At 46.3% G+C, this 13,495-nt stretch overlaps 1 protein-coding gene across 3 annotated transcripts; it reads right to left on the reverse strand.

The window, feature by feature from the left end:
• Positions 1 to 24: 24 nt before the first annotated feature.
• On the reverse strand, positions 25 to 12,840 carry EIF2S2 (eukaryotic translation initiation factor 2 subunit beta). 3 transcript variants are annotated; one of them, XM_014941268.1, is made up of 10 exons: positions 12,712 to 12,747; positions 11,157 to 11,194; positions 6,265 to 6,445; positions 5,294 to 5,397; positions 4,144 to 4,279; positions 3,719 to 3,819; positions 3,133 to 3,281; positions 2,170 to 2,226; positions 1,516 to 1,601; positions 25 to 500 (listed from the first exon to the last, which is right to left on the reverse strand). In XM_014941268.1, exons 2-10 carry the CDS (start codon positions 11,169 to 11,171, stop codon positions 325 to 327), a joined length of 1,005 nt encoding a protein of 334 aa, XP_014796754.1. In that variant the 5' UTR covers positions 11,172 to 11,194; positions 12,712 to 12,747; the 3' UTR covers positions 25 to 324. The 3 variants fall into 3 exon arrangements, with proteins under 3 accessions (XP_014796754.1, XP_014796753.1, XP_014796752.1); XM_014941267.1 differs by lacking the exon at positions 11,157 to 11,194 and having other exon boundaries at positions 12,684 to 12,840; XM_014941266.1 differs by lacking the exon at positions 12,712 to 12,747 and having other exon boundaries at positions 11,157 to 11,314.
• Between the last annotated feature and the right edge of the window lie 655 nt (positions 12,841 to 13,495).

Here is a 13,495-nt window from a genome sequence, read left to right on the forward strand (position 1 = left end):
AGGAAAAATCCAAATCAAAGACACTCACTGTTATAGTATCTTTAATTTATCTTGTCTTTTACAGAAGTTTGAACGGATTAAAAAGCACCTCCTTTCCCATCACGTTCCTTACAGTTGGTAAAATATATTCAATGAGCAAATGTATGTGAACAGCTTGAGGATCTGCATCTTGCAAGGATTTCACAGACCAATCAATCAAAAGCCAAATTTCTTGTCATTTTTTTACAATCTTGTTTTAATACAATGGCAAATCCATTCCGATTGTAAACCTGTCCAGTCATATCTCCCCAGAACACTTTGCAAAATCCAGTGTTGATTAGCAAACTAGTTAGCTTTGGCACGGAGCTGTGCTCTCTTGCCTGTGACAGCCTGGAAACCAGTTTTGATGCTGGCGACGGAGCAGCGAGAGTGGCAGGTCTCACACTGCAAGAAATATAACCTGGTGTCCTTCTGTAGGATGGTGTCTGGTGACCGACACGTGTGACAGGTGACATACTCCTCTGCAGGAAAGGAATGAAGTCACAGTTAAAAGATAACGCATTATCAGCAGCCAAACCACCACTTCCTCAGCCTCCAGTTTAACAGTTGTCTTGAAAGGCTGTTCAAAGGCATCTACCAACTTAGAAGAAGTAGTTGTCTTGTTCAAAGGCATCTACCAACTTAGAAGAAGCTTAATAGTAAAATGACAGAGATTGAGGCAACCTAAAATTCTCCCCAGTTCCCAGGTCAATAAAGACTAGGTTTCATACAGCACGTTATGCACTGACACTGGGGTTTTAAAAATAGTAACCACAGGTTAAGACTTCCCACTGCTGTTCCATAACTTCCTCTGCTGAAACAGCATTCCCAGATACCAGCAGCTCTTGTACACACACAACACTAAAGCAGGATTTTTTGCTGTAAGTCCTTTGACCAGCAGTAGGCACACAGCTTAATAGTAAAATGACAGAGATTGAGGCAACCTAAAATTCTCCCCAGTTCCCAGGTCAATAAAGACTAGGTTTCATACAGCACGTTATGCACTGACACTGGGGTTTTAAAAATAGTAACCACAGGTTAAGACTTCCCACTGCTGTTCCATAACTTCCTCTGCTGAAACAGCATTCCCAGATACCAGCAGCTCTTGTACACACACAACACTAAAGCAGGATTTTTTGCTGTAAGTCCTTTGACCAGCAGTAGGCACACTGTACTTACTAATTAGAGCGTACAACAGAGTTTAAAATTAATGATTACTGTTATTTTCCACAGTCTTCAAAGCCAAGAAGTCAGATGAAAACAAGCAACTCTCAAATGCTCTTACTGTTTTCCTTGGTATGTTTTAGTGCCAGGACAGGGTATGCCCTATGTGCTTATTATAACCATGGTAGAACCACGGGGAGGTGCATTATTCCATTATAAAACTGCAGCAAAGTGGTAGTTCCTTAGCACAGAACCCCCACAGCCCACACATCGACCACTGGTCATCAAAAGGGGTCTGAGAGAAATCTGTCGTGGGAAAGGGGTTATACTTACTGATATATCTTCTCAAGACATTTTCTATCTGTTTTTGCTGGAATCTTCCTTTGATTACAAGCTGGTTGTTACCATCTATTGAGCCACTAATTTAAAAGAAAAATTAAGTTAAGTATTTGATTTGCAGAAGACATCAAGCATTAAAACAAGTCAGGAACACGAAGCAAAAATAACGATGCATTCTTCAAGATAAGAGTAAGCCAGAACTACTTTGTGGAAAAAAAAATGCAAAATTCTGAAGGTGTCTGAAAACCTACAGGAAGTTTTGCCCAAGCACAACCCCTCAGGTTGCAGTAAAACCAAACTCTGGCAGAGATCAGCCTCAGATTTAAGTTACCCAAACATAAGAACTTTTACAGAATTGAGAATTAAGACTTGCTTATCTCACAGAAGTGACCAAGACAACTCCCCAGTAAGGTGTAATACGACTAATAAGACCCTCTCTTAGCCATTCTGATGGGAGTTGAAGAGTTTTATTTTTCTTTTCTGTTCCCAAAGATGGTATCTCTCAATTCCCCAGCACATCTATGTGCAGGGAAGAAAAGCCTGATTTTCAAGCACATATGAACAGACCTAAACCCGAGGATTTTATTTTTTGATCAGACGTCAACTATGTTGCCACTGCTTCCTACATATGTAGCCCAGTAGCCTTACCTTGTACCCAATTCTGCCAACAAAAATGCCAGAAGATGTTTTGGCTGACGATGTAATCTAAAAATAAAGTAGGGATATGTTTAACCTCCCCCCTTCAGAGAAATTTGATATTCATACAGGACTGGCAGGTTAAAACGATCTTAAATTACTAAGCTTAAAAGTGGCAAAATCATTGCCACAGGGTCTGCACCCAAGAGCTCAGGCAGACAGTGACCGGGAACACAAAAACACAACCCCAGCATCCCCCCACACACCAGACTCACAATTAGAGTAACTATTGAACATAAGTTTTCTAGTTGAGATTTTCCATTCTTATTTTCCCATCTCCTCACCAGTCCCTGAAAAAAGTGTTTCAAGCTACCATTAAAAATTCACTTTAGTATACTATCCAGATCCTCAGTATGATTTCACCAGGACTGTTTTCTGAAACAAATCAGATATGCATTCCAGCCAAGTGCCCACAAAGAATAGAAGTGCCTTCACAAGAAATAATAAATACATAGAAAGCACTGCAGAAAACAGTGGAAAATGTTACCGAATCCCCTACCATTTATCAAGAGAATACTCTTTTCAGTCAACTCAAACTAGAAACAACTTCCCCCATGCCCCTGACCAAGACTTGCTAATAAATATCACTGGTGACCCAACTACAGGCTTGACAGAAGCTGGTGAACTGAAAAGCAATAGGTTTAGTTTCAGTCCATGAGGACTTAATGTACCAAGCCTACCATTTTCATAATTTAAGAATAAAATAAGAAATTATCCCAGTGAATCATCTTCATAAATATCTTCTCACAGAAAAAAATGTAGAGGATTGAAACAGCAGTATGATTTAAATAGCTTTCAACTGACTTCTGGTTTGCCACAGCCTTTTGCCAGAAAACATGCATTCACCACCACAGCCAACAGCAGAGAAAAGGGCATTTATCTGCCGCTCCCAGGAAATCCGAAGAGAAAACTTACAATTTGCAGATATCTGTAAAGTTGACAAAAGATGTTTTCTTGGTCCCTACTCTTACAACCTGTGGAGGCTTCATGACAAATTTTCGTTTCTCTCCAGCTACCATATCCGGGTTTTTCTCTCGCATGATGTTAAATACTCTATTGAGCAACTGCAAAAAGAAGGGATTCACATCAACATTAATATCTTGCATTTCTCAAATGAAGGACATCACTTCGGGGAAAAAAACTTGAAACAGCATTCACAATGAATATTAGACGGTCTTTGCCCATGAACATTTCCCCATATGCTTTTGAACACACACACACAAAAATGTTCTGAAAAATGCAAAATATAAAAGCTGTTTCCACAAGGGTATACTTCATGATCTACCTCAGCCTGTTTGCAGAGGTGTTTTAATTATCACTAATATTGCCCTGTATGAAAATTAATTGTGATAGAACGTGTGCTTTGTCATTTTTTTTTTATAAGTTTCTGACTACGAGTCCTTTAATTTTCAGTTAGAAATAAGACATACGAGCACAAGGCCCTGCGCTACTGATGCACATCAACATGGAAAATGTTTTTTAAAAGCCTTTTGGACATTACCTCATCGTATGTGTAGTCCCTTTCTGAGCCTGCCCAAGCAGGTCCTGACTGAAGGCTAAAAGAAATTCCATCATCTTTTTTGCTATCTTCATCCTCAAAAGCTGTAAAGAAAGTTGTTTGGGATTCATTAAGAAAAGAAACATTCTTTAACCGCATGTTCATACCATTCCTAAAAAGTGTATCAAAGAAGATTCCACAAATGCATGGAGACAAACTCTTCTCTGTTTGTCTGCCTATGAGGGACACCAGCACTTATGGCAAATTTATACAGTGCTTTTACAGAACATTGTTCTGACAAATAGTACAGTCGTAAAGGTAACAAAATGAAATTTGAAACAAAAAAGGCACTTGAACAGAACTTATTCAGCTACAACATGGACTGTATTTTACTTTCAACATCTCATTGAGCCGGGTTATACTTTTACCTTCATCCTTCTCCATCATCTCATCTTCATCTGGGAACTTCACATTCTTCTTTTTCTTCTTTTTATTGCCCAGCATGATATCAAGGTCATCTTCAGGTTCTACCGCCTCTGGCACATCTCCTTCAATTTTCAAGTCCTGCAAAGAAATAATAAGACCATAGTTTACAGTATTAAACCCCAATCTCCACTGCATAGCAACACACTATACTAGATGAATAGCAGTAACATCCACCACAATCCTGAAACAGAACAGAACTAACGTGTGTTGAAGAAAGCACTGCATGACTACACGAAGCAGGGCTAGATTTTTATCTTCTAGTCTAATTTCTGGCTGATCAAGCACAAGGTCACACTATACTTGCCTAAAAGTATCAGACATTTTAGGACACAAGGGAAGAAAAGACCCTACACACCAGGCAATAAGGAAAGGCAAAGCTGAGCTACCTGTGGCTACTCCAATTTGTTAACAAAATTCTGCACCTGTAGAGAATACAGAGTGAGCATTTTGCCTGTCTGGGGCAGAGCAGAAGGACATTTTCTTGCCAAAAAGGCAGAATCTAAAGAAGGGGTTTACATATAACATAGCACCTCTCTGTCCTCCTGCTCTCTGGGCTTGGCAGTTACAGTGACATGTGACACAAAAACATGACTTGGAACAAAACTTGAGAAGAATAAAAGTATCTTGTACACCTTCTGGAACACAGAACAGTAGTCAATCATTTCTAAAGAAAATACCACAGTAAAAACAGATTTATTAGCAGATATATACACTTCATTTGAAGGGCTGGCCTTTTAGAGGACTATTCTGCACGTGGCTTCTGACATCCATTTATTTTTCTTAGCTCAGAAGACAACTAACCTTCATGCCAGTCAGCTCTCACTACAGATTGCAGAATTACTTGCTCGCTCTGCAGATGAGTTAGATATTTTTATTTCTGGGCAAAAAAGCCCTGCAGGAGCAATGTGTTCGGCACAACCTACTACATATGAAAGACACTGTTTCACTGCTATTTCTGTATATTCACAGTTTCATTACTAACTGCACTAAGACACGACAGACTGGAAACAACTCCTGCCCTGCCAATACCCGGAAAAGGAAAGCAAGGAAGTTTTCAGCCCTGGACAAGATGGCCTGGTTATGGAAACAAACCTTTACACCTTCTTCTGCTTCATCTATATCAAATATCTTTTTTGTTTTTTTCTTCTTTTTCTTTTGATTGAAGAAATTTAAATCATCCAGGTCATCTGTTGCATCTAAAAAAATAAAAGAATTGCCAAAAGAAGTATAACTGTAGAAACAGTTTAGACAGTAAGGTTTTCTAATTCACTTCCAAATCTTCAAAACATTACAGTAAGAAATAAGCAATTAGCTGTAGCCCCTACAGATAAACATTTTACAGTATCTGCACCTTTTAACTGCATTTTCTTCCTCTTTAAGCGCTTAATCTTTCTTTCTACTGTAGGAGAGAAACTACCCGCCTTTGAAATTATAGTAGAGATGCTTGAAAAACATGAAAACCCAGTAGAAAGATATAGTTTCTTTGGTCTGCTGTAGAAGCCAATTTTATCAACAAACCGGATTGAAGTTAACAGGATTCCCTGAATCGGGTCATCTTGAAATGACATTGGCCTCAATTTAAAAAGTAAGGTTAGATACACAATCGCAAGCTTATTTCCTGAAAGATGCCAAAGAACACTCTAGTTATCACATTCACAGCTGTCCAAAAACTAGAAGCCTTTTAACCATTTCTCTGTTATCACACCATCGCTTAACTGTTCAAATGAAAACTAGCCATAATTGTGGAATTATGGCAACAACTGCATGTACAAAACATAGAACTTCACGCTAACTATTTCAGGGATCTCTCTTTTCATTGTCTCACACAAAAGACCCTGAGCCAGTCAGGAAAGTGGCATTTACATATAAATGCTGGATGTCTGTGAATGTGATTTCAGGCAGGAGAATACACCCTCCAAAGAGGCAGCAGAGTATTATTCACAGGCCTCTAAACAAACCTGAGCCCCAGCATTACACACTGTGATGTCAAATCCTTGAAATGGGGCTTGTAGTCTCAAAATTCAGGCCTACCTCTGAGAGTTATCTAGGTGGATTCACTTTACCTTTCTTCCTGCTGTCTTCTTCGTCTGCTTCAACATCTTTGTCTTCTGTTGGCTCTGGTTCAACTTCTTTTGTTTCTGATTGCTGAGTCTCTTCCGCTTGCGTGTCCCCTCCTTCCTCATCCAACATAAAGGGCTTCTTCTTTTTCTTCTTCTTCTTGCTCATAGTGGGATCGAAAATCATCTGTAAAAGTCAAGAGTCCCTTAGCAGCATAATAAATCTCCTACCATTTAATATTTATAACAACTTTAAGTTTCTCTCAGTGTTCCTTCAGTTACCCAGCCAATCTCAACTAGAGATTTTTCTGGATCTGTAACAATGTAATAGAAGTGAGCTGACTCAAAACAGTGATTTCACAGGCTTTTTCAAAAACATCACTTATCTTTTCCCAGGGCATAGCTGATGTGACCGATCACACGAGCAGACTGCCTCACAGTTTAGAGCTTCTGTTACTTTTCCTATCACCGTCTGAGTTTCCTGCCATCTATGTCGTAGTTCAGCTGAAAATGTAGGAAAGCTGTGAATCTCTGGCAGACTAGCTACTGGCTGCTTCTCCATTCCATTATCAGTATGGACTCAAATTTTTAAGTAAGGCCGTGCAAAGCAATCAGTGAACCACACTCAACATCAGAAAAAAATTCATGCACGTCTATAACACAGAGCCCAATTACGTCAGCTTTACTTTGTACTTCTACTTCTGAGACACATTAATTTCCAGATTCATTAAAAGGCAAGATTTACCAACAACTCTCTCGACAAGAACGCTCTGGACTAGGGAGAAACGTGGAAGGGGCTGGTGATACAGCAAGAACTGTATCAGCTCTCAACACTATGAAACAGCAAAGGTCTCATCCTTCTCCCTCACAGTGGGGAACTGAACCTTAAAGACCAAGTGATTAGGAGCTGTTAATGAGTTCTGTAGCCAGCAAAGCAGCTTAGTTCCCCCAGTCTGACTGTGAAGAAGATGCTAACCCCAAAACTCACTTTTAACCTATTCATCATCTGCACACCTGAAGTATTTAGCACACAAGCTCTTCAGTTTTCCAACACAGGAACACTTCTTCCTGTTTTCACTTAAAATGCAAGTTTGACATCACAGCTACAGATCACTTTTGTTACAAACACCTGGCCATACTTTCACACCATAGTACATATTTAATACATGAAACCATTTTAGATACTTAATGAGACTCTTTCTCCAGTTTTTCTTACCTAGTCATTGAAGTGTGTTCTCAGAGATAGTTAAAATCCCACATCACTAACACCCTCACTCATGAAAATACCACCACTTCATCAAAGGAGCGGTTTCCAACTTCTCGTTTCGTTACACTCTGCAAGTCTGGCCATCTCCCTCCCCCCCACAGAGCAATCTTTTCCTCAACTTCTTAATTCTCCTATACATGATATTCTTGCGATATTCTTCCAACTTTCTGGAACTTCTATGTTTCATAAAGGCTCTACTGAAAGGCAGCAAGCTGCACATGTGGGTGTCTGAAGCACAGCATCACAAAAGCATCCGCGTACTTGGGACAGTGAAGCTTGAGGCTTTCAAACTGCTCAAGTGTCTTTAGTTGTACACACTGCGCTGGAACGATGTTGAAAAAAGCTCTGTCAGTCAGAGGGCCTCCCTCAACGCTTAGAGACACGTCTGAATCATGCTCTTGTAATGCACAGGAATCAAGGAATGTGCCCAACCGGTTACACTGTCTGCCGGCTTCCTCTGGGAACCTCCAGGCTCTGCTGAAACAGCAGCAGCAAGAGTCCACGGCTTTGGGAACAAGCACGTAAACACCACTTCTGACATCATGACTCATTCCATAAGAAACAGCTTTGCAACGTCTGAAGTTTCCTATCTTTTCCCATGATTAAGCAAACGTAAGATTGCGCTGAAATTGGGTGCGATAATTTCGAAGAAGGTACCAGCCCACCTGCCCCAAATCACTCTTCCCTTTGCAAAGAAAAAGACATCTTTCATCCCGACCCACAACAAACCATATCTTGTGTCTACAAGAGACAGAATGTATCTTCAGTTGCACCACACTAAACTGAAGTTAACACACAAGGACGCGGGAGATATTAATATTTTTTTTCAGCATTAAAACTCTGTAGCTGGCCTTGAAGAGAGCACTGCTCTGAAGGGCCAATCCATCCCGTCAGGTCAAGCCAAGCTTCTGTAAAGTTTAGACCTAGTCATAACACACCAACTGCTCTCAGGAAACGAACAGAAGAGGTCCATAACCTGAGGCGGAGGTCTATGCCTGAAATATCCTGCTCATCAAGGGCTTCAACAAAAACTAAGCAGGAGGCTTAATCACGCAGGCGATAACAAAACAGGACATAAACTAACCAGCCTGATAACCAGACTATTCTGTGTTCTGTTTTCTGAGCTGGACATTTCAGAAATTTCTTAATTCCTTTTCTCTCTTCAGTATGTTTGATAAGTTGAAGCACTAGGGCACTGCTTAAGCACTGAAAAACTCACCAAGTTGCATGCCCTATACAGAAGGGACTGTAGCCCCCAGCCCAAATACACCAAATCCCATGCTTTTCCTGTGTATAAATGGGTATAATTTCTGTCCTGTTTCTGGTCTCAGAGCCAAATTCCCATATGGAGTTTTCTCTTCTGTAGATCACACAGTTCTTTTTCACATCCAGCTCCAAATGTCTACTCCTTATTTCAAATTCCTACACAGTCAAAATCCTGACTTACAGCAAATGAGAAAGTGAAAGAATTATGGGGGAAGGGAAACAGAAAGCAGCAAAGCTTCATAGTCCAAATGCAACTCTCAAGACAGAAGCCAATATTACTCTAAACTGCTGTGACAGTGGCAAATGCTTTGGATTCTAATAGAGGTCACAAATAAATCCCATTTTGTTAGTGTGAATAAACACAGGCACGTCTACAAAGCAGACAGCAACTCTGCACTGATTAAGTTAGTTCAGGAATCCTTACACGACACTGAGCTGATGTCTACAATGGAGTGCAAAATTATTAAGACCAATCTGCACCTAAACCCTCCGGCTGCTCAAAACACAGCAGTCGCTAATACAATTTTCTGAAGCTCCATAAAACTACAGACCTAGAAGAACTTTTTGGTACCCAATAGGGTTTTATATATATATATATAAAAAAGGGATTTTTAATAAAGTAAAATGATGTTAATGGACTGCTTCCCCTTGCAAACAGGACCTGTTTTGCCTCTGCTGTGTCACTTCTGGGCAGCACTCACAGTAGATGTTTGTAGCAGGGACTTTCATTCTGTACACAGCTCTGAACATTTTAAGCTACAGTCCAAAGCAACAAAACAAAGTTTTTTTAACGTCTATCCCAGTTTAAGGTGCAAATTTGTCTTCGCATGACTTTACCCACATCAACTTTATAAGATCATTGGCTTTAAAAAGTTTCACCAACTTAATAACAAACTATCTGGCTCCTAACAATCAGACATACAGAAGCTGTGGAAGGGTGTGCGCTCACTCACTCTCTCTCACACACACACACAAGCCAGAAGCTCTAAAAGCGACAGTTCAACTGTGATACCTACTATCATTTTTATTCTCTGTCAGTCTGCCACATAAAGCAATCCAGAGATGTAGCTTTACTATACCAGATACTCTGGATATCACTTCTGTGTCAGAACAATGTCTTGCATTATGCAAGAAAAATAATTTTACTGACGCTTAAACTAAATACAAACCAGGAAACTCCAGATGAACTGCTCTGTGGTGCTATGATCACCTGAAACAGAAAGCATCTGATGCATGGATTCCTGGGTCCTAATTTCTGCAACCAGAGCACAATGTAGGTATTAGAACTGCAGTTCCAGGGGTATAATTAGGTGTAAAAATGCAGTACATTCATTCTGGATGTTGAAGTAGCTGAGTAAGTCAGTCTCAGCTACCATTAAAATAATTAGTGATTATATTAGTTCTCCTTTGTTACGTAGGACAAATTATGACTTGCCTGTCTCCAAGGGTAGAGCGATCGCTTTGCTCAGAAGCAAACAAGCCACACAGGTATTTTAAACAACACCAGAAAGAAGATACAAGACCAAAAGCAGCCAATTCACGGATTCAGCCAGTGCAGTTTCCCACATGCTACAGTCATCCATCAGGGTGCTTACAGCCTCATACACATAAAGCTTTCCCTTTCCCCATAAGAGCAATTGAGAAGAGGCTGGTAAAGGCGCCAACACATGGCATCCACAACACCTGAAATATTTCTCAGGGACAGATGCATCTACTTCCCTCAAGTATGCCTAAGGAATCACCATCGGATCCGGAAAAAAACAAAGTTATCATTTGTTAAGATGTAGCTATTTAGCTCTGGGGGTTAAAAGACAAGATATTCAAGCTCCAGAAAGAGAGAGCGGTCTAAGTGAAGCGACTAAACGCTACGTATCGTTAGAAGAGCACGAAACACGACGGGGAAGGGCTGGCGGGGAAGGGCTGGCGGGGAAATCTGCCTTCCTCCCCGGCCCCCCCTCTGCCACGGGCGGGCTCCGGCAGCACACGGGGAGCTGCGGGCCGCTGTCAGGCCTCCCCAGGATACGCGGAGCCAGACCGCAGCCGCGGGGCAGGCGGGGCTCCGCGGCGCGCAGAGGCCGGGAAGGCTCCGGGAGAAGGCGCCAGCCCCCGGCCCGGCCTCCGCCCAAAGCACCGGGAGGCGGCCGCGGCCTCCCCGGCTCACAGACGGCGGGGAGCGGGGCAAGAGCCGGTGCCGCCGCACCTCCGGGAGCGGCGAGGCGCCAGCCCTGCCTCAGGACGGAGGAAGGCCGCGCTCGCTGCCCGGCGCAGGCCTCAGGCCCATTCGCCCACATGGCGGCGGCCGCAGCCCAGGCCTCGGGCCCGCCTCCCCCGAGGCGGGCGGGCGGGCGGTCGCCGGGTCGCTCACCTCGTCGCCCGACATGGCTGCGGCCGGGTGCGGAGCGGCGCGGAGCGGTGAAGGAGGCGTGCGAAGCGGCGAAGGAGCGGAGGGACGCGGTCAGCCGTTACCCGCGGCCGCCGCGCTCGCCTCTTGCATCAGCGCTCCCCTCCCCCGCAGCGCCGCGCTTACCCCCCCCCTTCCTTCCGCGCCTGCGCGAGCCGCCGCGGCGCCTGGCGGGAAATGTCGTTTCCGGAGCTGCGCCTGCGCCCGGCGGCGGGGGCCGTGAGGCGCGACCTGGCCCCGCCGCCGGGGGAGCGGGTCCGTCGCCCGTGTCGGCATCCAACGCTTGTCTCCCCGCCTCGGCATCCCCCGGTCGCTCCAACAGGCTCTTTCCCGTCCCGCCTCCCCCGCCTGTGGAAGGGGCTGGGGAGGGGGCGGGCCGCGGCCGCCTCCCGGTGCTGGTGTGAGGTGAGGGATAGCGGCGGGACCCTGAGGGCTGTGTGGCCTTGGGGTGCCCAGGGCGCCTCGTCCCTGTTGGGCCCAGGAAGTGTACCCGTCCTTTCCCGGTTTTATTGTGCACAAAAGCATGAAGGGAATAGGAGTGGCCTTCCCTCTCTAAAGGTGCTCCAGGACTTGCCTGTCTCCAAGGGTAGAGCGATCGCTTTGCTCAGAAGCAAACAAGCCACACAGGTATTTTAAACAACACCAGAAAGAAGATACAAGACCAAAAGCAGCCAACTCATGGATTCAGCCAGTGCAGTTCCCCACATGCTACAGTCATCCATCAGGGTGCTTACAGCCTCATACACATAAAGCTCTCCCTTTCCCCATAAGAGCAATCGAGAAGAGGCTGGTAAAGGCGCCAACACATGGCATCCACAACACCTGAAATATTTCTCAGGGACAGATGCATCTACTTCCCTCAAGTATGCCTAAGGAATCACCATCGGATCCGGAAAAAAACCAAAGTTATCATTTGTTAAGATGTAGCTATTTAGCTCTGGGGGTTAAAAGACAAGATATTCAAGCTCCAGAGAAAGAGAGAGCGGTAAGTGAAGTGACTAAACGCTACGTATCGTTAGAAGAGCACGAAACACGACGGGGAAGGGCTGGCGGGGAAATCTGCCTTCCTCCCCGGCCCCCCCTCTGCCACGGGCGGGCTCCGGCAGCACACGGGGAGCTGCGGGCCGCTGTCAGGCCTCCCCAGGATACGCGGAGCCAGACCGCAGCCGCGGGGCAGGCGGGGCTCCGCGGCGCGCAGAGGCCGGGAAGGCTCCGGGAGAAGGCGCCAGCCCCCGGCCCGGCCTCCGCCCAAAGCACCGGGAGGCGGCCGCGGCCTCCCCGGCTCACAGACGGCGGGGAGCGGGGCAAGAGCCGGTGCCGCCGCACCTCCGGGAGCGGCGAGGCGCCAGCCCTGCCTCAGGACGGAGGAAGGCCGCGCTCGCTGCCCGGCGCAGGCCTCAGGCCCATTCGCCCACATGGCGGCGGCCGCAGCCCAGGCCTCGGGCCCGCCTCCCCCGAGGCGGGCGGGCGGGCGGTCGCCGGGTCGCTCACCTCGTCGCCCGACATGGCTGCGGCCGGGTGCGGAGCGGCGCGGAGCGGTGAAGGAGGCGTGCGAAGCGGCGAAGGAGCGGAGGGACGCGGTCAGCCGTTACCCGCGGCCGCCGCGCTCGCCTCTTGCATCAGCGCTCCCCTCCCCCGCAGCGCCGCGCTTACCCCCCCCCTTCCTTCCGCGCCTGCGCGAGCCGCCGCGGCGCCTGGCGGGAAATGTCGTTTCCGGAGCTGCGCCTGCGCCCGGCGGCGGGGGCCGTGAGGCGCGACCTGGCCCCGCCGCCGGGGGAGCGGGTCCGTCGCCCGTGTCGGCATCCAACGCTTGTCTCCCCGCCTCGGCATCCCCCGGTCGCTCCAACAGGCTCTTTCCCGTCCCGCCTCCCCCGCCTGTGGAAGGGGCTGGGGAGGGGTCGGGCCGCGGCCGTCGGTGCTGGTGTGAGGGGAGGGATGGCGGCGGGACCCTGAGGGCTGTGTGGCCTTGGGGTGCCCAGGGCGCCTCGTCCCTGTTGGGCCCAGGAAGTGTACCCATCCTTTCCCGGTTTTATTGTGCACAAAAGCATGAAGGGAATAGGAGTGGCCTTCCCTCTCTAAAGGGGCTCCAGGAGAGATGGGGATGGACTCTTGATCAAGGAGGGGAGCCATAGCACGAGGGGGAACTGTTTTACACTGAAAGAAGGGAGATGGAGCTGAGATGTGGGGAAGAACTTGTTTGGTATGAGGGTGGTGAGAGCCTGGCCCAGGTTGCCCAGAGAAGCTGTGGCTGCCCCATCCCTGGAGGGGTTCAAGGGCAGGTTGGAGGGGGCTTGGAGCAACCT

This window comes from Calidris pugnax, unplaced genomic scaffold (assembly GCF_001431845.1).
Source record: "Calidris pugnax isolate Ruff unplaced genomic scaffold, ASM143184v1 scaffold55, whole genome shotgun sequence".
NCBI lineage: Eukaryota > Metazoa > Chordata > Aves > Charadriiformes > Scolopacidae > Calidris > Calidris pugnax.

What these genes read in the sequence shown, in the direction of transcription:
- EIF2S2 (XM_014941267.1), bottom strand. An exon ending in GGGACTACACATACGATGAG is followed by an intron (nt 3,282 to 3,718) that starts GTAATGTCCAAA and finishes TTCTTTTTGCAG; the next exon opens with TTGCTCAATAGAGTATTTAA. An exon ending in TGTCTTGAGAAGATATATCA is followed by an intron (nt 501 to 1,515) that starts GTAAGTATAACC and finishes CCTTTCCTGCAG; the next exon opens with AGGAGTATGTCACCTGTCAC.